Raw genomic sequence first — 24329 nt, forward strand, 5'->3', positions numbered from 1 at the left:
ATTCAAAACAGGTATAGAGATAACTTTTATTAGATGAACTTCTGCGAAACCAGGACTTATTTCTGTTCTTCTTTATTCATTGTTTATAGAAATTATATTGTGCCCCCCCTTCAGTAGTGATTTCAGGGCAAGGTACAACAATTTAAAATACAAGCACCAATTAAAAAAGGAAAATACAGTGAAAAAATCATTGATCTATCTATTGTTACAAACAACAGGGTCATGTTGCCCCCATGCACAACCTGCTCAGTGGGGAGATGATTCCACCACTGGGGTGCAAATTGCCAAGAAGGTCCTCTGGCAAGTCCCAGATTGCCTGATCCCAGTCAACGAGGGGACTGCAGAAGAACCTTCCACAGTCAACCCCAAGTGTTCCTTCAGATCTCCAGGTCCTGAGCCATTCAGGACTTACATCTAAAACTTTAAACAGGGCCCAGTGACATACAGTCAGCCAGCGCAGATCTTTGAGAACCAGTGTTATATGGTCTTTTGCAGACATGTCCATTAACACTCTGACTGCTGTTATTTTGCCCCAAATGCAGTTTCCAGACCATCCTCAAGGGCTGTTTCACATAGAGCTGATTGCAGGAGCTTACTAGTACCTGGATTGCTGCAGCTGGGTTATTCCTGTCCAGGTAAAGTAAAATCCAGGAGTCCTCCCCCCCCCCAGACTATGCACCTGTCCCTATGATGCAGTGCAACCTTGTACAGAACAGGCCTTCCTATTTCCTGGTCCCAGGAACCACCAATCCATAGCAGCTCGATCTCACCATGGTTTAGCTTCCATTTACTGTCCCTCATCCAACCCATTAGTGCCTCCACACATTGTTCCAGTACCTGCCCAGCTTCACTTGACCCAGACATCCTCATCTGTGCTGACTGGCAGCAGAGCTTAACAAAGTCAGAGCCCTGGGAGAAGGCAAGCGTATTCATGCTGCTGCCCAATCTGTTCCAGGGTTCTTCTGCCCCAAATTTTCAACACAGTGGTCAAAAATAGGGAACGCCTACTACACAAAGTCCAGTTAGCCTGAAGATTTCAGATAAAACATAAGGACCCATCGACACAATAATAAATAATTTAATAACACCAGGTATTGAAAATCATAACTTCGTTGTATGTGCTCTCTCTCTTTCACACACACACACACACACACACTCTTCCCTGCTGCTTTCTACTGCTAAAACATCCACACACATGCTGAATCTCTCTCCACAGTCTCTCTTGGCAGCGTTACTATTCAGGGCTTTTCTTGTCAAAACCATTTAGAGAAGAGCAGTCAAGTCAGGTTTCCCAGCAGGAGAGTCAGAGACCAAAACTCCTGGGTTCTTTTCTGAACTTGTGGTGCACCCCTCAGGCAAATGGTCTGGCCTTTCTCTGCTGGGTTGCAAAGGGGATACAAAACTTCCCTGACGGGAGCCATAAGAAGTTTGAGCTGAAGCCTACAGAGCAGCTGTCAACCTGCATGTTATTTCTGCTCTTGCTTAAGAGCAATGAGAGTGAAGTTTTAAGGACAGTTTCAGATAAGAGGTTTTTATTTATTTCTATTTATTTATGAAACGTAAATCCTGCCCTCACACAGGATGGTGCACAGCAATATAAAAACATGTTTTAAAATAATAATAATAAAAACACCGAAAGCAGTGCAGAACAATCATTAAAACAACTGGCTACACAAGAAAGTTTTAAGCAGCTGCATCGGCCTGTTGGCATAAAAATTCTTCAGGAGACTTCCAAGAAAATTAAAAGTGAAGGTGGCTTGCCAAATCTGTGCTGGAAGAGGGCCCCACAGCATTGGATGGGCGACACTAAATGCCCAATGTCTAGTTGAGGCCAATTGGGGGACAATTAACAGCACTCCTCCAGGTGATCTCAGTGATCTCTGTTGTGTGTCTGTAGGCATCCTGCAAGAGGGCTAGATGGGAACAAGGGCACAATTATTGTGCCAGCAGTTTGGCTATTTAACTACCGGTAACTTTTGCTGCCCAACACTAAGCTGGCTGTGTGAGGAATGTAGCCATGCTGCCTCTCACGTAAGCAGCCTCATTCATTCAGTCAGTCCAGCCTCCTCCACTTCCTCAGCAGCCAGACGTGTTTCGCTTACCATTGGGCTCTCGCGGAGAGCTCCCGCAGCCGAGCCGCATGACAATGGGCGCATAAGCCAGCTTTCCCTCCACGCAGTGCTTCCGGATGCTGTCGAGAATGTTGAGGGGGAAGTGGATGTGCAGGTCGCACAGGAACACAATACTGCTGCCATCCTGAGGGATCAAAGAGTGGCACAGACAAGCCATGACAATCAGGTGCAAAGCAGTCTTGGGAACAGCTATCCCTTTTGCCCTCGGTCCTCACCTCTATGGCGTCCACCCCAGCCTGCAGTCCTGCTGAGCGCTCAAAGTTTCCTGTGCGCTTCAAGTATTGGTATCTGTGAAGAAGATGCACACCAGTGAAAAAGGGTGCAGAGATTCTCTCTCTGCGTGTCCCTCTGTCTCTCTCTTTGTGTGTGTAAGGCCTAGTGGAGACCAAAGTTCTGGGGTTGTTTTTGCATCTTTTGTAACCTGGTTCTAACCACCAGGGACTTGCAAATACCAGGAAGGTGGAAACAGATATGAGTCCCACCAGCTGAAGGAAAACACCAAACTACAATCAAGGCAGGCTAGAGACAGTTACATATTTTTTTAGTTGATTAAATGATATATTTAAATAAATTTGCATGCTACCCCAGCCTCAACATGGATACTTTTTAGAGCTGTTGAAAGGGTTGCAATATTTTGCAATTTAATGGGGGGGGGAATAGATTATTCCTTCTTTTTAGAAGGGAACATCAATGTTTGCTTGTTCTTTATTAGTAACATGCTTGAATGAAGAGAGACTCAGCAAATGAGTAACTGTCCTTTAACTTTGAGGCCCACAAGTTAAAGTGGTCTGTCACTGATTAATCAACTATGGTTACACACCTAATTGGGAAGAAGTACCATGAAATTCAGAGGGATTACTTACAAGCAAACTTGCAAAGGATCTTGTTGCAAAGTTTAAAGTCCATTACAGTGCAAATCTATGTATGCCAATTCAGAAGTAATGCCATTCTTTTTAGTGGGGTGCACTCTCTAGTGTGCTAAGAGTTGCAGTCTTAATCTACCAATTAAACTGATTGAAATTTGAAGCCATAAGGATATTATTTGCAGATTAAGTCATCAGGTTGGTATTTGGTCACAGCTCATAAAGCAAGGACATCATCATAACACAGACTGAATGGAGAAATAGATGTAGCAAGGGTAGTGTGCACATAGACACAACATGCTTAATAGGGCATCTGATTCCAGCAGGCATGGTCCTATCATTGCCCCCTCTTTCCATACACACATGATCTAGGGCATTTCTGCTATTGCCATTTGCTATTCAAGCCTCATGTTTACAGACAGCTAAAAAGCAGGCTAGTCATGCACAATACTGAAAAGCCTGGAGAGGAAATAAAGCTGTAGATAATTTAAATGGCTTTATTTATCTACCTAGCGGCCAACTGTACCCACTGTATAATCCAAAGTAATGCGCTTGGATATCATTATTGGCCTAGCTCAGAAATCAAGCAGTGTTGGCTTCAAGACTTGAGTTGTGCAGGCACAGAAACCTAATGAGACAGGCTCCAGAGCTTCCAATGTTCCTTGCATTACCTGGGCAGGTGAGCTTCCTGAAGTGCCTTCTCCACATCCATGTCGTCACTATCAAAGTCTACCAGGATAACGTTGAAGTTGGCATCCTTGGTGTTCAAGTATAGGTTAGACATGTCTGAGATGAACTGCTGTACCCAGCGTGCTTGGTTTTTAACTGTGCAAGTTATGAAAACAGGCTGTTAGCATTTGTAAGCATGCTTACAATGGGTTGATGGGGGAGCATCTTCATGACAAAAGACTCGTATGATCTATGTGGACACATATCAGCAGTGGCAAGAGAATAACACTCTCGGCATGTGTTTCAAGCATAGCCAAGACTTCAGTGGCATTCAGCCTGTGGCAATTCAGCATTCAGTGAGCAGCAGAAGGGAATAACTACACAGTTAGTGAATACAAATATATAGTTAAGAGCAGCCCTGCTGGGTCAGACCAAAGGCCCAGCCAGCCCAGCAACCTGCTGTTTCCCACAGGGGCTAACCAGATGCCTCTGCAAAGTCCACAAGCAGGACCTGTGTACATTAGCATTCTCCCACAGCTGTTCCCCAGCAAATGGTTCTCAGAGACATGCTGTCTGATCCTGGACTCGGATGTAGTATATATCCATCATGATAGCCTTGACAGCTTTATCTTCCAGCATGAGGATATCCTTCCAATGCTTACACTGAACAGAATTTGTCAGGTTAATGCCCATCCCCCTAGTTTGGAGAGTATCTCTAGGAGCTCTTTGCAATTCCCTTTTGTCTTTAGCATCCTGAAACATTGGGTGATTACCCCCAAACTTAGCCACCTCACTGCTCACCCTTAACTCCAGATCATGGCATATATTTGGCACATCCACATTCTCATCACAGAATATGGTTTTTGTATGTGTAAACAGACACAATTTTTAATTAATTTGCCACAGGTTTTATCTTTTCCCCAGGGGTGGTACAGGACTTGGCTTGTTGCTTTTGGGGGGGACGGACATGGTACACGGAGTTGTCTGACTATAAGTAAGTGAAACACCATGGCCTCCTCACTGCCCTTTTGTTGGGGGAAAGCCAGATTGCCTCGCATCTGTATTCTGTAGTAGTCTTATAATTTACAAAATGAGGAAATCTTGTGGGAGGGAGGGATCTTATGGGAAGTTCAGTTCCTGCACTAGTTTCCCAACTGGGGTGTGGATAAATATATTTCCCATGTGATTTCCCCAAAGAGGTACACCTGGTGCTGATAATACAGTCTTTGTGGCGTCAGGTTAAGATGTTTTTATTTGTCAAGGGATTTTAAGCGGTTACGTTGCCTTGCCCTGCTTTTAGTTTCTATTGTCTTATAGCCTGTCCATTTGTCCACTGTCATAAAGGAAGTTTTTTTGTTACATTTTTTATAGAAATGTGTATGGTACAAAGAATCAACACAATGAATGGCAGCTCAGATATATTATAATAAACACACACACACACACAAAATTCTCATTTCATCTGTCACCAGAGTGCCCCAGGAAACAACAGTGGAGAGGCAGCAACGCTGTCCCTTGAGTAACCCATGAATTGGGCCAAGGTCCCAAGCAAACCTTTCTTGGTCTAAAGACATGCCATTACCCCCTGTCCTGAGAAATGAAGGCAGAATGAATGAAGGATCGCTGCCTGCAATATGCAGACTCAATCCAATTTCCCCTCTGGTAAAACAAGTTTTGCAGGCAGCTGCATTGTTATAAAGAAACTGCAAAACATGTCTGAGCAGGGGTGATGGTAAAACAAAAGGAATATATGTATACAGCAGGGGAATGGAAGGCATCTCTCAAACCACTTTCAGCACTCTTTAAGAAAAAGCCAGTCGGTGGTTGCCAGTCTTGGTCCCCCCCCCCCTTAATTCCACTAGTCCCTTAAAAAGCAGCCATTCCTTTATGGGATGCAGTGGACAGTCCCTTACCTGGCACCACAAAATGCACCATAACATTGTGCCTCCAGCTAAGCCGCAGAGGTCGGCACAGGATGGGCTTCCCATAGAGCAGGCTCCAGGCACTAGGTGATGGCTGAGATTCAGTGGACACTGTCACAGGTCCCTCGGGGTTCACTTCAGTGCTGTCCTCTGATTTTCCCTGGTGCAGCAGGACATAGATGTACTCTGAGAGCCGCACAGTCCTCTGGCCTCTCTCCATCAGCTCCAGCTCCATCAGGTAACGGTTGCCCCGGGCCGTGTCTCGCCTCTTCTCCACATTGATGATCCTCAAGAGGGTGTAGATGCTGCGAGTGGGAGAATGGAAAGTTGACGCAGTCCTGGCCTAGACCAAATACCCTCATCGTAAGAAGCTACCTTGCACCAGGATCACATTCAGACCGTACGTTTAAAGTACATGGGATCCCCCATACAACAACAATAATTTTATTATTTATACCCCACCCATCTGCCTGGGTTTCCCCAGCCACTCTGGGCCTCACAGAGCTACCCTTAGCAAACTACAGTTCCCAGGATTCTTTGGGGAAACCATGTGGTTTGAATGTATGGTGTGGTGATATGAGCCTGGTCAGGTTATGTGCACGCCAACTGTCTAGTCTTGACTGGCTGTGGCTCTCTAGGGTTTCTGGCAGGGAAGGGTCTTTTCCCACCACCTGCTCCCTGAACTGCCACTTTGAATGGGGGACACCAGGGACTGAACCTGAGATACTGCATGCACGATATGTGCTCTCACTGGGGCTGTTTTACCCCCTTGCCCACTGATCAGAGGAGAGCTCTTACTGATCAGAGGAGAGCTCTTACCAAAGGGTAAGCTCTTTTACTGTGTGTATGTCTCCTGAGTGGAAGGGGTGGGCGTGGGATCCTCATTTCAGCCCCTGCCTATTGTATAGACACTGTCCCCTCCACATCCCAGTTCTCCCTTCCTACCCGCCATTCTTCTCGTTGAGCTTCTCCATATACTGAGCCACCACGTCCACCACCTCGCTCTCGCTCAGCTGCAGGTTTCCCGAGACGTTGCACCGGAGGTCGTTCCAGTCCGAGCGCAGCAGCTCAAAATCCACGGGGCTGACGCTGAACGTCCTCTGCCAGTTGATGGAGTCCTCCAACCAGCTCTGCTGCAGCTCAGAGTTCTCGTAGCTGTAATCGGACAGCTCCTCCTCGGCCTCCTCCCCCATGGCCTTCTCTGGGCCCTCCTCCTGCTGGGACTCTGTCATCTCAGACATCCGCAGGAAGGACGTCACTCGCACGCCTTCAGGCAGCACCACCTCAGAGGAATTGTAATCCAGGGTGGTCCTCGCCGCAGTGGTGACCTCAAAGTTTTCTTGACTAAAGAGCCCTTCTGCAGGCAGGCTCAAGGCACTGGGCCGCACCCTCTGCTTCCTTTGGGCCTTGGGGGCCTCTCGGTCATACAGCTGCTCCCATTTCCTGCTGGCCTGCAGGCTTTTCCTTTTAGAAGGGTCTGTTTCTTTGGAGGCATTGCTGGTGAGCCAAGGGGTCCTATGGCCAGGGATGGTGTGCAGCTTGCTGGAGGGAGCAGGCCGCCGCTGAGGGAGCCTGGAGTTCAAGTGCACCTTCCTGGGCAGTTTGGGGTAGAGGAAGACTCCGGGGAAAGCCTTCTTTTGGGATGGGGCCTTCTTCTTGCTGGGCTGCAGCCGCGTCACATACACCTTGTCTGGGGGCTTCTTGGTCTCTTTCTTGGGCTGCCCATCCTCCTTTGGGCTCTGCTGTTTGGCCTTCCCAGCAAAGAAAGGCACAGAGAGGCGAGGCTGGAGGCCGAGAGAACTGCCTCGCTTAGGTGGCAACAGCAGCCCCAGCTCGCCCTCCTTCCTTCCGGCCTCTTCGTCCTCCTCATTCTGTGCCCAGCTGAGGGACCGGCCATAGAGAACCACCTGCTCCCCGAGAGGGGCTGCCTTCTCGTAGGCCTGGGATGCCTTTGACGGAGTCACAGGACTCCGGCTCGGTCCAGTGTTTGTACCTGTGGAAACAGGTTGCCCGGTCAGGGTCCCCTCTTCATTAAACCTCTTTTGCTTCTGGTTGAAGGTATAGTAGTCCACATCATTCCCATAATCCTTTGTGACAAGGGGCCTCTCTTTCCTCTGAAGCCCTGTGAACACATTTGGATCCAGAACACCCGGGCTCTTGTCCTTGTCCTCAGGGAGTGGGTCAGTGGGCTCAGGGCTGTCGGCTCCTTCTTCCTCCTCTTCAAGAAAATCTAGAAAATAACCAGCAGCAGAGCAGATAAAGTCTCAGGGGTAACACGCCCAAGTGCAAGGGAAACTTGAAGGCAAGAAGGGTTTGGAGGACTCTCTAAGGCAAGAGGCAGCTGAGGAAGGAAGGGATTGGGGGAAGGCCTGGAACAGAAAGCAGGGGAAGGGTGGGTATTGGGTACTGGTAAGCAAGGTCTCTGTGTACCACCATGGCATGAGGTCAGACCCTGAAATAGAGGGGGGAAAGTCCAGGCTGTGTCTGTGAATGTCTCTAGTATTGAGGGAGGGATGCTTTGTCTGAGCACGCATGGTTCCTCCATGTCTAGCTGCCCTTTCCTCAGGGCCTCCTGTTATGTTCTCTGGCCTACACATCCCTAATGACCTTTCCTTTCCTACCCCTGGTGCTGGTCAACACAGTCTGTAGGATCAAAATTAACTAAATGACTTCATGCAAAATGGGAAAATGTGTACACACCGTGCAGATTTGAATAATTAATTTTAAACGCATAATTTTGGTCTCTTTGGGACTTAACAAGGCATTTGGATGGCAAAGCCCTGCCCTCATCCTTTGTACATTTCAACCAGATGAATCGAGAGAGATTTTCCTCCATACTAAGTAGTAAAAATCACATAAATTAACTGAGGAGAGTCAGGGCTGCATATCAAAGGGATGGCGAAGGTCTAATATTCTTGCTGCTACAAACAAGATTTGGAGTTGTTGGGGGGGAGTACTGATTGCATTTCAAGGTATTCACAAGCTTGGTCTCAGCAGATGGGCTCTTGGACAGCTTCCCTCTGGATTGCAGAGGTCGCTTGCAGAGGTCGAGGTCAGAGAGGGGCATTTTGTCAGCAGAGATTAGGAAGCTGCTGAAGATACCAGAAAGCTCCCCACAGAACATGGCAAGAACCAGATACTCTTCTTCCCAGGTGTTCAGTGGTGGCAGCAACTTCGTTCATGCCCCTTTTAATGGAGGTAGTCAGGGCTTAAACTCCAAGAATTCCAGTCTTTGGCAATAGGTACTGTATTTTTCCGTGTATAACATGAACCCTATTTTGGGGGACTCCAAATAAAGAAACCCCCTATATGCACTATCTGTGTATAAGATGACCCCCAATTCTAAACTTGAAAAAATAGGGGGGGGGGAATATAGTCTTATACATGAAAAAAATACGGTATATCTCATGGCAGCTTTCTTGCATGGGAGCCAGAATGGAAATCAAAGCAACAAAAAATAAAGAATCTCTGTAAATGCATTCAGGAGCCAGGCTGGTGAATAGCTGCCTGCAGTTACTCTCCCATCCTCACCAAGCAATCTGTTGCTGTGACACAACCTGCCTGGGAATGCAATCCCTGTAAGTGGATGGCACAACAGACTTGCTTGTTCTAACACCAGCAAAACACACAGAATCACAGAATTGTAGAGTTGCAAGGGACCCGGGGGTCATCTAGTCTAACCCCCTGCAATGCAGGAATCGCAGCTAGAGAATCCCTGACAGATTCCAGCCTCTGTTTACATAAATACACACTTAAGAAGCTGCTCATAAAATGGACAGAGATCACAGTGTGGTTCCTGCCTGATTGGAGGAAGCTGTATTTCCCAAAGACTACTTACTCTCAGGATTCAGGAAGAGAAAGGCTCTCTGGTGTGGATCCTCCTCTTCCTCTTCGTCCATCTTCATGTATTTGTAAAAGCCAAATCTGGAGGGCGAAGCAACAAATCTCAGATACCACACACACACACACACACACACACACACCCCTACACCTACACCTGTGTTGCTCAAGGATAAGCCTGAGGGCTTTTGCTTAGCAGGGAAATCCTTGTAATAGGCACCCAGCCTACTTTTTCACAGAGGCAGATTCCAGAGGGACATACTACTGTAGTCAGTTGTGGTAAAAGCAACAGTGTCTGGTGGCACCTTGAAGACTACCAATGCACTGTAGTATAAGCTTTTTGGGGCCCTGTTAGATGCATGAAGTAGTCTCTTATGGAGGTAGACAGAAGCAGACATATACATAATATTGATGGCAGGAGTCTCTTCTTGAAGTTGAGCTTCAGAGCCCCTTTGTAGAAGAGACCACAAATTGGCCGTGTTTGCCACAGAGTTGCACGTAGTTGAAACAGATTACAAAATGGAAGGTGGGAGGTAACACTAAAGCCAGAGAATTGACTTTGAAATATCCCGAACAGCATCAAGATCAATGGATTATGCCATTATGACTCAGAGCAGTTATGGATGTCAGGGAAAGAGGGCCAATGAATGTGAACTGAGCTCTCTTCCCCTCTTGCCAACTCCAATCGAGCCGCAATGGAAAGTTCCTTCCCTAGGTTGACTACTTTGTAGTTCCTGTAAAATTTCTCAGCCCCAATGGCAAACAACAGTGACCAAATCACAGAGGGTCAGGTTCACCACCAACCCTTCTGTGGTCCTATGTCCACATTCATGTTTGCTGCACCTTAGATTTCACATTTTACACTTAATCTGCCAGGAGATTGCCATCTCTCCACCCCCAACAAAGTACATCTGATGGGTTTCTGATAGCTCTAGGCAGTCAGCTTCCTTACTGTCCTTCCTGGTTCACACTTACTTTTCCAAGTAGAGCGGAGACTCCCTGTAGAAGCATTTGTTCTCTGTCTCCATGTGCGTAAGCCGGGTGAAATCATTGGGGTAAACAAATGAGAGGTAGACCTGTGGGAGGGGCAACCTGGTGAGAAGAGTCACAGCAAAGTAGGTATGTTTCCACTTCCTACAGGTGGAGGAGGAAAGGGGTGAATTATACTGGGCAGGAAGGAGAAGCTGCTCCTGGGGCCCATCCCAGAGAACACATGGCAGCAGGCTGTGGGCGCAAACACTACCAGCTGGACCCAGGAGCGGTGAGAATTGCACACGCCTGTACATTGTGATGTAGATTCTGAAATCTGCCTTTGTGGTTTTTTTAATTATTCAGAATCAAGCTCCCACCACTGCATTCTGTACCTGATAGGAATCAAAGAAGCTTTTGGTCAGGTTACAAGTGCTCAGGTGGCAGCTAGCACAGTTATTTACCCATTCCCCTCTTTGTCACTGCCCCATCCTTCTGTCCTGCCCCCAATTCCCCATCTTTTCTGGTGCACTAGCTTCAGTTCAGTCCCTGTTATAAAAAAATAATAATCTGCTAATGCTGCTGGCCAAAATGACCCAGCAATAATGTCTTTTGAATTTGGATCCCAGAGCAGTGCAGGCATAGCCTGCCCCCCACCCCACCCCCCACTGTAGGGCAATGTGCTGTGGTACAGGTGCATAGGAATAAGCGACGGCAAAAATAGTGGAGATACTTCTCCATGGACAGAGAGAAAGCTAGGCTATAAAGCCCATGTGGGGACACTTACAAACTGCAGGCCCTGATAGCGGGCAATAGGGAAATCCTTCACCACGTACGTGGGGCTGTAAGCACAGGGCACCAGCACATTCTCCACGTGGGACGGCTCGATCTGGGGAGCTGAGATAAAGGCAGTTAAGCAAGAGGAAGAAGCCACAGGATCAAACCCAGAGGTTCCTGGGTCTACCTGCCTAGACTGTCACTCTCTTGACTGCTACACACCTTGGATGAATACCAGACATTCTTCTCCCTGGCATCTAGTATTCCATGAGGAGGGTTTGTTTGGTTTTTGTTGTAGCACTCATTCATGTGATCTCCTGGTTTTTGTTTTTTAGTGGAAGAGTCCAGAACAAGCTTAAGGACGAGGCAGATAGGCCTAAGATTTCTGCTAAGAGTGTTTGTGAGTGTGAGGAGGTTCAGTGTCCTGCATAGCTCAATTCTCATCACTGCTAGAGAATCAGAATTAATGTTAAGTAGTAAAACTTGTAGAACAAATTATTAAAAATAAGCTAATTTGCATGATTTTTTTAAAAAATGCTAATTTTATACTTGTTAAAGTATCCACTCTCAGCACAAGCACAGAATTTTATGTTGCTAGGCATAGACACTGTAGACAGCCTGGGCTGAATTAATCCACATTGACTGTTATATCTGGGAGGTTTTCTGCTTTTGATCTAGACTGTAAACCACCATCTCCCCAAGAGGTCATTATAGTGTTACTCAACATTCCTGGAGACTTAGAACCATCTTCTGTCAACATACCTTCTTTTGAGTCCAGGATTAATCCAGTCTTGCTGGAAAAATCGACTCCCTCATCACAAAAGTCTCACTTTTGGCAAATGCAAAGGTGATCATCTTGTCTCATAGTTTCAGATCAATAAATATCCTGTATGAATGCCTCCTTCATCCTATTGCCGCAGACACTGATATTTAGCTAGCTCTCCACTGAATGCCTGCTCTTTCTATCCTGCATCAAAACAAAGTAAGGGGGATAACAATGCTCCCCAAACATGTTTCTTTCATAGGTAGGTTGCTTCCAAACAAATATGCTCTTTCTTGAGCTCCACCATTTCCCTCTCTTTACAGCGAAGGGAGCCAACACGGGGGGTTGGACTAGATGACTCTCGGGGTCCCTTGCAACTCTACAGTTCTATGATTCTATGACAATATGCTGAAGATGTTGTTGGACTACAATTCCCCAACGTGTTCCCTAACATCATGGCTTTTCCAGCTACTCCACCCTTTGTTCTTGGAAGCTTTATAAGATGCTGTTGCAGGAGGAGGATGGTGAGCAACATCATGGCAGAGGTGTTTCTAGGAGTAAGGTGAAACTGAAGCTCTCTTGTTATTTCTGCTACTGGCTGGTGCTGCAGGTTGTTTAAGTAATTTTGTTATGTTTATAGAAATGTGATTTTTCTGGTATGTTGTTATATTTTGGTTTTCCTGTGTTATTATGAAATTGTTACTATGTAATTGCTTTGGAACAATATTATAACATTGTTTCTGTAGTGTTTTTTTTTGAAATGCATCCCTGTTTGTTGTAACCTGCTTCGAGTGGGAAAGCGGCAGACAAATCGAATGAATGAATGAATGAATGATCACTGGCCCTTTTGGCTTAGGCTGGGGGGCATTGTAGTCCAACAACACCTGGAGGGCACCATGTTGTCTATTGCTGTCATAGAGTGTGAGACAGGAGGGCAATGTTAGCAAAAGCTAGGAGGAGACATCCTGACCCAACGCCAAAGCTCTTGCCCAAACTGAGACCACTTATGCATGCATAAGCAGAAACACCCATGCCCCTGCTAATACAGGCAATGCCACAAGTGCCTCTTCATTCTTCCCTCCCTACCCACCTCTATCCCTCTTCCTCTACTGCAATGGCAAGCAAACAGACTTCACTGGAAGACCCTTTCTCACTTACTGAGGAAGAAAGTGTCCCGAGGGTCAGGCTTCAGCATATCTGCTCCATGCTCATCTCTCTGTGCACCCCAGAGGTAGCTGCCAGAGTGGCTGGCGAGGGACTGAGGCACATGCCCCACCTCATTCATTTTCAGGCTGGATTCATCTGAAGGGGAGGAGAGGAGAAGCAAGAGAGGGGTAAGAGAGGGTGGGTGACTAGTGAAGGGCAAACTCACATCTGTTGCTATAGCAGCAGCATTGGACTTTTGTCTCCAGGATTTCCCACAAATGGTGGTGTAGCTATCAGGTGTAGCTATCGAGGAAGCACATCTTGGGTGTGTGTGTGGTTGGTTATGTTTCTGGGTGCAAGGTATATGTGTGCCCAAGACCCCCGCAGGCCTTGCTATGCTATTAAACCCAAGAAGAAAGAAGGAAGGAAGAACGCTGCTTTAAGTATCTCAATTCTTCAAGAGGAATACATGGCTTTTTTGGAGCATGATCATGACTGTGTTTTGGATTAGGCACCGATATGGCCTCTCTCAAGAGCCAAATCTGGAGCAGAACAGTTATAAGGCTTCTGAGATGGAAAGCTACATCTAATGTGTAGCGGCCACATCAAGACCATTATATGCTCTACACAGAGACCTTCCATCATAGGCTCCAACTGTCGGAAGCAGCATAAAATCTCTATCCAGCCTCCCAGTCTTGCCTCTGCTCCAGAGGGAGTTAGCACCCTCCGTTTCCTTAAAGAGAACCCTGTGCCAACTGTGTCACTTAGACAACCACCTAATCTTAACTGAGCAAAGGTCAAAAGCAGCTCATACCATCCCAGGCCTGGCAGCTCACAGATCTCCCAATGCCTCTCATTTACCCACTTCTGAATAAAGGGTTAGTCTGAAAATATTTGAGCCTCTGAACAAACAGAAAGCAAAGCAAGGAATAATTTCTCCAGGGATACAAGTGCTCAGAAAGGCAAAGCGCAGCCCCGCCTCCTGCAAGAAACGACAAGACTGCCAGGAACGACATCATCGGTGTCTGGGAGGAACGAAATGCCATATCAATTAAGTGCTGGCTGCCTCTAATGTCATGTTTATTAGATGAGGCTGTCTGTTTGCACAGATCCGTACTAGGTAACTGAAACAAGGCGAGCACAGAAGTGCAAGAAATTAGAAGGGCTGCCCTCCGCCACTATCTCTTCATCTGTCTTCCCACTCAATCCTAGTAAGCAGAGGGGAAAACACAGTCACCTGATATGGCAGAGTCACAGTACAGAAAAACAGCTGGCCAAAGACTCCACAAGCCTAGCTACAATGATATGGCGCTCATGGGGAAAACATCAGTGCTGCGGTTACATGAGGGGAGGTACTTTTGTGGCTCTATGGCTCACAGCTGTAACACAGGGCGGTTGTTCTCAGTTCTAGCCAAAGCCTTCCTGGATAAACTTTCGGAACTGGTAAACCAAGAGAGCTAAAGGCACCTCAGAACTCACACATCAACTGACAAGACTAAATGATTGGTTAAACTGGGCTGGTGAATAAGGCCAGAAGACATGCTGTGCTCGCAATAAAATAAATTAAAATAAAATAAAATAAAATTCCTAAGAGGGCTATTAGGCTAATTATCAAGGAGTTAATTTTCAAAGGGTAGCTCATTTGATAAAAATTTATGGCAATTCCTTTTATTAAACTTTGCCACCAGCTCCAGTATTCCAGCACTGTGGTCTCTTCTGAAATGGCAAGCTCTTTTTACGTAATAAACTCTGAATTGCGCCACTGCGCCCAGACACACTTCACTCGCAATGCAGCTTGCAAAAAAGATGGGGGCAGGGACACACACCATCAGCTAGGATTGTGCAGCAGCCAGGGCCAGCTTCTGCTATTAGCCTTAAGCAGAAGACATTAGTAGAAAGGAACCTGTGAAGACTGCATAAAATAGCACCAATTAATTTCAAAAGGAAAGGAAAAAGGGGGAGGAAGACTTTGGTGTAGATCCTAAGTTAAGCAAGTTCATGGAAGGAGTTTCCTGCCTCTCTTCTCCCCTTACCCCTCTGCAAAGCCTCCTGATCCATGTGGGATGGGATGACGGGGGTGGGGTTGGGTGGGATGGGATGACGGGGGTGGGGTGGGGTGGGGTGGGGACTCTGGTGGAGAGAGGCTACATGGTAAAGTTTCTTCCCTTAAGTTAACTTGTGTGGCAATTCCTCTCTCCTCCAGCAGCCCCATCCCAGATTGTTCGGCAGGGCCTCCCAACCTCCCAGAGAGAAAAAAGTAATGGGGACTTTCCCTTCCATTAGGTTCCTTGATCATTTATCTTAGGATGATCAAAGGCTTTAGGATTGCATCCACACGAAGGGAAGGGCTTCTGCTTGTGCGACAGAACTTCCCTCCCCTCCCCTTAGCAAGGGGGTTTCTGTCAAGGCCAGTTGGTGCCTTTTGAATGAGGTATAACCTTTGGTGTGAAAAAACAACAACCCTCAGAAGCAGAGTGCTAAACACTATTAGATCGTGAAGTCACAGCAGACAACACCATTTCCTTGTGTGCTGCTCTGAAGGCGATCAGGCAGGAAACTGCCTGTCCAGAGATCAACCGGCAGCACCTAATGCCATTTCGATTCCTCCTAAGCAAGGGGTGCAGGTTTCAGCCAAAGTGCTTAGTACAGCAAAAAGTCAGCTTAGCAATCAGGTTGACTCTCTTCACGTGGCGAAGACTGGAGGGTTCAAATGTGGGGGGGGGGGAGGGCAGGGGAGGCTCAAATTGTGGCTTCACACTGCAACGCCAGAGCAGCAGACATTCGCACTCAACTCTCCGAGTTCTCTGTTCAATCAATAAATAAGACAAGCCTCTTTTAAAACAGAAAGGGAAGGGGGGGGGAAATACAAAAGGGAAGAACTATGTAGCACATACTGGAGAAGTTAATTGCACTGTGTATCATTCTATTGAAAAGAGCAATGGCTTGCTCACACAGCCCGGTTGCCTGGGACAAGGGAGAGGAATGGCAACATTAACTCTCTTTTCTTGTGTCAGCACAGCCTGTGCATGGTCTGCTGGAAGAAAGGCAGATGTACCCACCACTAAGGACAGGTGGTTCTCACTTGCTTGCGATTTTTTTGCCGCCAAGATAACTTGTGCTTGGGAACTGGGTAAAATCAGGACTACATCAGGTATTTCTGATTGTCCCCTGAGGAAGGGGAAACAAACATTAATGATTTTTATTATTGTGGCCATTCCCTGTTTGTACATAATTTACCTACCTAGTGCTCTCATGACAGCCTTGGTCAAGGAAGTTACGCTACATTCAGAGACTGAGCAGTGCTTTCTACACAGTGCTCACAAATGGTCCTCTTGGGTGTCCCTCCCGGCGGCACGCCCCACACTTTTTCCGACAGCGCTGGACTGGCACATGCCAGCTGCGTCCCTCCTGGGAGAGATACATTCACTTGGGCGGCATGCTGCTTGCCCCGCCCACTTGGGATGCCCCGCCCCATGGCATGGCGCACGCACGCACACACCCCACCACTCCAGGCACCAGTGGGGGTTGCTATACTGGAGTGTTTTTGTATCCTGTGGTCCCACTGAGACTAGAGAAAAAGTAAAGAACACCACCTCCTCCCAACCGGATGAACATCAAAAGAGGGCAGAGTGAGGAATTTCAATGCAACCCTCAGCTGACGAAAGCCTGGAAAGTTGCCTGTTGCCTAGGTTAATTGCAGACAAAGGGGTTCTGCTGATGTAAAACTAGCTTATGATATTGACCAGATATTCCAAAATGATGAGCTGGAACTTGAGGAATTCAATATTTGCAAAGCCCAATATGAACTGGCTTGATCCACTCCTCCCAGACTAATGTGCAGGGTGGAAATTAAGCTAGCCAGCAGCTTTTGCACTTTCTGAATGGTCTGGTGCAGTTATTGGCTCAAAAACCAAAACACATATAAAATGCATATTTTGAGGGGGAAATATGTTTAAAAATGCATATTTAAATGTGAATTTTCTTGCATATCTTACACACACACACACACACACACACACACACACACACACACAGTTTAATACAGAAACAGGGTCAGAACAAACATCTGGGTAGATACATTCATTAAGTGACACAGACTGGAAATGTGGAAGGCTTGGTTACTAATAGTGGATGTCAGAGACACAAGAGCTAACAAATGAGCAACTTTAGGAGTCAGGGGTGGGACCTTCAAGCAGGTCCTTGCATAAACTCTAATTATCTGGATAAACCATCTCTGCTTGATTTGGCAAATGCTTCCTCCCTCAATATTGTTCCTATAATGCTAATAACAAGATTCCCTCAAGGCAAGCCTTGGTAGCAAAAAATCAAGTAAGCATCCTAATAAACCAGAGCAACAATTCTGAAAGCTTTCAACCTATGCTGTGATTAAAGTTTTCCCGGCTATGGAGAGAGAAAAGATGCTTTTGACACAATGAAAGCAACCTCAGTCTCTAATTCCCCAGGTTGAATGCTAAAATTGATGCTTTCAACAATGCTTAATACTGTATATATTTCCAGCTTCCATTCCTTTCCCCAGGCAGCCTAGAGTAAATAAGACACAAATATAAAACATACTTATTTTGATTTCCCCCTTTTGGGCATTTGCCCTAAAATTTACTAGACAGTAGCACACAAGCACTTAATGACACAAAAATAAGAAGTATGATATAAGAACTTTTGTGCTGTAACACAAGAGCCAACCAAGCCTTCATGCTCTGAAGCACTCAAAAGGCAACCAAAAAAGTCGCCTCACTCTTATTTACAAAAATATGCCTCCTGGATTTTCAAGTCACAACTGTTTAGCTCACAGACAAGGCAGGATTTCCACTCATGCCACCTGACTGGAGCTGATACAGCTGCAGGAAATCAAGGACTTACTCAACTGGTCAGTGCTCAAATCTAGACTCTGGAAGCATTTCCCAATATGACACAAGGTAGAAAATGGACCCAAGTGGTGGAAATTCAAGATGAAAATATTTGAGGCGGCCTGAGAGAACATGTCAGAACAGGGGTCAGGCAAAGGACTTGGCAAGCATTATTATTGAATAAGGGCTTATCCATACTTACCTTTCCTCTGCGCTTTGCAGGCATGGTCCACCATTTAAAGTTTCGTGTCCAAGTGTCCTTTTTTGCTTTTTGCTCCGGAGCTTTCCCTGCGAAAACCTGCTCTTTAAAGCTCAATCGGAGCAAGCATCAATCTGTGGAAAACCCAAGCTGATGTTTGCTCTGATTTAGCTTTAAAGAGCAGGTATTTGTGGAGAAAGTTTGGGGCAAACAAAAAACCCAGCCGCTTAGCTAAAGAGCAGGGCAAAAGGTAAGTGTGAAAAAGCCCTAAAGTAACTTATTTTCAATGGGTATCAGAAGGTAGAGTTTGCAGAACCAGCTCATTACTAGAAGAATGACAGTCCTTTACTAGATCTTAGAACAGGGAAAGATTAAGGAAATATCAGACAAGAAATAACAATATATAAGATAAAGAAAAGGGCATGATATATGTATGCTAAGTGAATTAATTTGACTCGGGAGGACTGTGGATACATTGAATTATATAGACTATAAATACATGAATGAAGCTAATGCTGTAATATATTCTACTGATCATTGCTGATTATCATAATATTTTATGTTGCCTGCATGTGTGCATATTCTTTCTTAAAAGAAAACACAATACATTTTCCATATTAACAAAGAAACGGGGCAGGCCGTTCACTCTTTGTGGAGGGAGACTGGATGGGCACCTCTTTTGTCAAATACACAAGCCATTTGGATCCAGGAGAGCTCTTTGCATCCACCACTAAAGGCCTGTCTCAGTCAAAAATTCTTCACCAGAGGTTTCAAACATCCCTTTCAGGGAAAGTGTGCTACTGTCTAGTGAGTGAGTGTAGGCCAGCTGTTCAGTTTCCTCATACAGAGTATAGAAAGATAAAGTTGGGGTAAGGAAAGGTAGGAGAGGCTGGATAGTTCTGGCCAGGGCTGGGGACGGATCACTTCCATCAGTGGAAGATATTCTAGTTACTCCTTCAATCCTATGCAGACAGCATCCTGAAGCTGTATAGCTGTATATGACGGTTGTAGCACCAGCAGTGTCAATCTGCTAGTCTGAAAGATGTAGCATAATCACATGGTAAGATTTAGCCTCTGCCATTCATGCCATGGTGACTTCCAGATTAGACTGTACTAACACTATGACTTAGCTCAGGTCTAGCCAATGTAGTGCTCTCCAATGTAGTTGCTGGATTGCAGCTCCCATCATCATCTCTGACCATTGGCCATGCAGGCTGGGACTGATGGGATTTGGGAGTCCAAGAACATCTACACAGCACTCTGGATCAGTTGCATGTGCCAAAATGAAACTGCTATGTGCATTTATGGGCACATCTTAGGAGCCGCTTCTGACATCTAAGAATATGCAGAGATTATTGTTGACGATCTGTGCAGTGGCTAAAAATACACTGCGAAGAGATCACATTTTAGCCTTTTCCCCCTAAAAGACGACACCGTCTCTTCCAACTCCACGTGCAATCACTCCTTCTTAATAACTGTCCTGCAGCCAAGGAAGGAGTTTGCAGCCAGAGAGCGAGATAACAAGAAAATCACTCCTCATGGGGCACAAAGCTGCAGATCAGAGGGTGGAGGAGAAAACTCATAGTGACTGATGTATCTGGAAGGAAATATCCCCCCACAGCACATCCATCTTGCAGGCACTTCTGTCAATAGCCCAATTGCCACTATTCCTCTCGTGCCAATCGAGCCCTCGTGCTTCTGTACCAAAGGAGGCTGACTTGCCCAACCCCTCCACCTTATCTCCACCTTCCACGGGATACTTAATTACAGGCGCCTTGTGTATTGAGTGCCAGGCAGGGATCTATTCATCAAGCGCCTCCTGCTGCCGGGCCAGGTTATGAGGAGGGAAGCAGAAGATCTATGGATTTAATTAAACTCGGCACTATCCATCCCTGCTTACAAGACAGGTGCTCATAATTCAGCTCTGGAAGCACCAGCTGACGGGTATTTGCCAAGGGTGCTCTTCTGCTGGCCTCTTGCTTTTCACTTTGAGATGGAGCAAGACACAAGGGGGAAAGGGCAGCAAGAGCCCTGAGAAAAGAAGAGCAAGGCAGTGACTGCTTATACAGTCTGCCAACAATACATATGCCCAGTATGCACATGCCCAGTAAAGTCTATACTGTACACACTCCCAAACCCCCTTTGCCTTTTCATGAAGGATCACAGCTGTCTGCTATCTTATTTTTTAGCTTTTCCTTCCTGCAACACACACACACATACATGTCATGATTACATTTCTTTGCTGGCTCAGTTGCTTGATTCATCTGGAACTATTTTTCTAAGTGTATTTATCACCCCACAGACGTGGAGCAATGGACCAGCTCTTGGATTGTGCACTAAAAAAAAAGTGAATACTGAGAGCTAAGCAGTTGCAGGCGGCCATATACCGAAGGTCTAGTGCACTGGTTCTCAAACACTTTTTCTCTGGGCCACATTTTCAGAATGAAAATTTGCTTGTGCCACACTGATTTTTTTTTTTAATTGATAAGCAATACATCAGACAACAAAAAGAAGCAACTCCTAGCAGTGCTTGATTTATAACACAGAGCACAAATACTTTATAATATGATCATGGGACATCCAGAAAGTATAAAACAATGCAGGTACGTAAGAACATTAATTATTCCCAAAATAAAATTATAAACGAGCCTCTTACGTATGTACCTTAAATGTGTATACAAATTCAATGAGATATGTGAGCTTGTTTATGCCAGGTAATCTCATTTATATTAGGTCAAACACACTCTCATCCCTCATCAGTACAAAGAAGCCTTTCCCCTTTCTGATCTTTTCATATGAAAATCTCTATTCACAACAATATGTCATGGAGAACTGCAGAAGAATAGCCAATGCTCTTGAAGAGAGGCATGCATGGTTGCATGGTTGTATGTATAATATTTTTATGCTATGCTATGCTATGCTATGCTATGCTATGCTATGCTATGCTATGCTATACTATACTGCACTTGCCATTCTCTCCTGCCACAGCAATGCGGCACACCACACCCTTTGAGAACCACTGGTCTAGTGAAAGGGCATTGGACTAAATGACTTCAAATATAATTTTCAGCCCTGCACATTACAATTTCTGCCCTCTTTTTTGGGGGGGGGGGGAGGAAAAAAACCACACATTTAGACCTCTGATGTATCTACTCAGAAAAAAATCCCCCAAGTTTAGTTGGACCTACTTCCGAGTGAGCATGCTGAGGTTTCCTGCCCTACAGTGCAATCATATAGAAGTTTACTCAAAAGTACGCCCAAAGCTCAGTTCAATGGGATTTACTCCCAGGAAGGTGTGCACACTAATTATCTATCCGCCATACAAAGAAGCAAGGAGCCTTAGCAGAGTTCAATGACACATTCCAGCCAAGCAAAAACACTTGAAGTGCAAAGCCAGGACCATTGCGAAGTCTGGCTGTTAGAAAGGTGGGCCCCTCAAAGTACAATGGTGCTTTTTGGCATGACAATGAGAAGTCTCAATACATGGACAACCAATGAACTCTACAGGATCGTGCTGGCATGCTCTTTTCTTTACGCATGCACCAACTACACACATTGCAGGTTGCAGGAGGAATCCTGTATCAAGGTAAGGATGCAAAGCCTCTGGGGGGAGGGGCGCTTTACCTGTATAGAGTGAAATGTAGGGTGAATCGATGACCTCAAACTTGAAGCTGGGCAGAAAAACACGCCACTGAAAGAGACAAGAGAGTGATAAAGAAAGGTCAATCTATATATGCATGTATTTTGTGTGCTCCTGCATGTGGGGGAAAGGAAATTTGCGGAAGACCAGCTGGTAGGAATGTGAATGGGGAGGAATTCAGGAGAGTCCAGAAGGCAGGCTGCTAAAGTTCCCATTCAATGCCTATTTCACACCGGCTGGCGACTGTTTCTGCCCCATGTGGCTCTTCATCTGCTCTCCGGCACAACTCCTTGGGAGAACATGTTGCATGGAGGAAGTGTGTGCTCCATGCCCAGCCAGCAGCCTGCTGTTCCTTGGGCATGCGGCACTTTGGGGCTGAGCCCAAGAATCAGGTGGCACTACCCACCATAGCCAGTAGCTTAACTAGGATAGTTTGCTCTGTGTTTGGGAGTAAAAATGGAAGAAAGATGCAGCACACAACTCAAGGCTTTCCCCTGGCTGTAGTTCATCTGGTGCAGCTTCTGGCCTTCGGAACACAGGTGTGAATCAACTACAGAGATAACAAACTGAGTCACTGCACTGATCCGATAACAGCTTTTTAGTGTTACTAGCTAGTCTGGCCTGGCCACACCCTGCCATTGGGTCAAGAACATGCAATTCTGCTGAATCGTCCTGATCCTTTTCTGGATAATGGGCAACAGTCAACTATATTTTACTTGGAGTAGGCCCAGTGAAATGACTGAACATGACTAAGTTAGTTAAACTTAGTTGAGTAACACCCAGTATTATTTTTGGTTGTTCTCTAACCTGCAGACAACTTGGGCAGCTGTTACTCCACAACCTCCAGGAACACAGTCATCTTAAAACATATTAGCACTTTTTCTTTCCATATTTTTTTTTTACAGGAACATTGTATTTTCTGAGCACTCAGCCGATTTCTTTTTTTCTTTCTTTTGCTGGGAAAGTGAGAAGTGAATGCTGTATGGAATGAAGTTGCCCAAGCGTCACACTGTCTGGATAGTGCCTGGGTCATCAATGTGATAGGTGCCTCCTCCCCTGCCCAATATGTGCCATTTGGTGAACTTTTTCAGTAAGTTCTATTGTATTTTAACTCTTCCTTAAAAAGTATATTTAAAACACCCAGCAGTCCTCATGCAGGATACACATGCAGCCATTTGAAACATCAGCACAAAAGGACCCTCTTAGTCTCACCACATAATGAGCCTCCTCTACAAGCATGTTTGTGTGTTAATAAATTATTAGCAGGCCATATGCTTATTTATTTTACTTATTTCTATACTGCCCTTCGTCTTAGCATCACAGGGAGGTATACTTCCCTTCTCCAGCAATGAAGTACAATTACAAACTGTTTGGGAGATGCTTCTGAGCTCTCTGACATTCAGCTGAACCCTTGTTCCGTCTTTAGAGTGAGGAACTGTAACATGTTGTGGCTTTCTATTAAAAGGGTAAGCAAAGGGTACCTACACAAGTTGTAAAGAAAAGAAAAGATGTTGGAGGGCAACTCCACCAACAGGCTGAACCTGGCTCTTCTCTCATTCAGAGTAGGAGCAATGGGATCAGTGAACCAAATACTGATTCAGTTGACTGAACTGCCCTTCCCCCACTTGCCCATGTGCATTTGGTTATTATAAAAGCAAAACACAATTTCAATTTTAAAAAGCTGAAAAGCTGTTCTGGGTAGGCAAAAGTCGTTTCGTAATGTCACTGGCACCAGCCAATCAGAACTATGCATACCCAGCTTCTGCTGTGAACACACACAGGACTGGGAGGGGAGATGTTGTTTTTTAATAAATCCAAAGGGTGTGTGCATGCTTCCGTAGCAGGCTCACCATTCAAATTATGCATGTCCCTGAGAGAGATGGAGCGCTTCTGTACCATCATTGTAAAGGAACACAGCCCCAGATTTTAGCAGAGGAGAGCCAAACAGCTGCTATCTGGGCTCACTGCTAATATTTCTGTAGCTGAGCAGACATACTGCTTTGCTATGTAACAGTTTGTAATGTCAAAACATGAAGTAGTTTTAATAAAGGCTACTTCCTTTTTTCCTGCAGCAGGCTGGAGATTTATTATTGTTAATCGGGGTGCCTGGAAGGCCTCTGTAATGACTGACAAGCTTTCCAACATTGTGTAAAGTGGCAAAAGCGGTAATGTGTCAATGTTCATCTGTCTAGTTTACACACTTGCTTTTAGACAGGCCCATATGCTGTTCATTCTGCACATTTAGTACTTACGTAGACATGCTAAATAGCAGATGAGCAGGAAGAACAACCTTGCATGCATATGTGCTTCTTATCCATCAAAGCAACCAGACGATTGGTGCATATTTTTTAAAGCAAAGATAAATCCCATCTGGTAATTTATTTATTTTTCATATTCCCTGCACTCTGGGTGTTACACCTGCCAGGGTGACCTAGAATCCTTTTGGCAGAGACTTCACAGCAGAGACAGGCAGCCATTGGGAAGGAAGAGCATTTGCACTGAGTGGCTCTTCTTCCTTTTAATTTAGATGTGGAATGAATGGAG

General features: G+C 45.7%; 1 protein-coding gene across 2 annotated transcripts in view; it reads right to left on the reverse strand.

Moving 5' to 3' along the window:
- B4GALNT4 (beta-1,4-N-acetyl-galactosaminyltransferase 4) overlaps positions 1 to 24329 on the reverse strand; it is a 172400-nt gene that overhangs the window by 4954 nt on the left and 143117 nt on the right. For both annotated transcript variants that reach the window (XM_033156438.1, XM_033156447.1), the window contains 10 exons: positions 21770 to 21836; positions 13094 to 13237; positions 11183 to 11292; positions 10402 to 10502; positions 9425 to 9510; positions 6532 to 7816; positions 5578 to 5891; positions 3667 to 3820; positions 2348 to 2420; positions 2103 to 2256 (listed from right to left, as the gene is read on the reverse strand). In XM_033156438.1, coding sequence (XP_033012329.1) covers positions 2103 to 2256; positions 2348 to 2420; positions 3667 to 3820; positions 5578 to 5891; positions 6532 to 7816; positions 9425 to 9510; positions 10402 to 10502; positions 11183 to 11292; positions 13094 to 13237; positions 21770 to 21836 — 2488 coding nt within the window. The remainder of the gene's footprint in view (positions 1 to 2102; positions 2257 to 2347; positions 2421 to 3666; positions 3821 to 5577; positions 5892 to 6531; positions 7817 to 9424; positions 9511 to 10401; positions 10503 to 11182; positions 11293 to 13093; positions 13238 to 21769; positions 21837 to 24329) is intronic.

Source organism: Lacerta agilis, chromosome 1 (genome assembly GCF_009819535.1).
Source record: "Lacerta agilis isolate rLacAgi1 chromosome 1, rLacAgi1.pri, whole genome shotgun sequence".
Taxonomy (NCBI): domain Eukaryota; kingdom Metazoa; phylum Chordata; class Lepidosauria; order Squamata; family Lacertidae; genus Lacerta; species Lacerta agilis.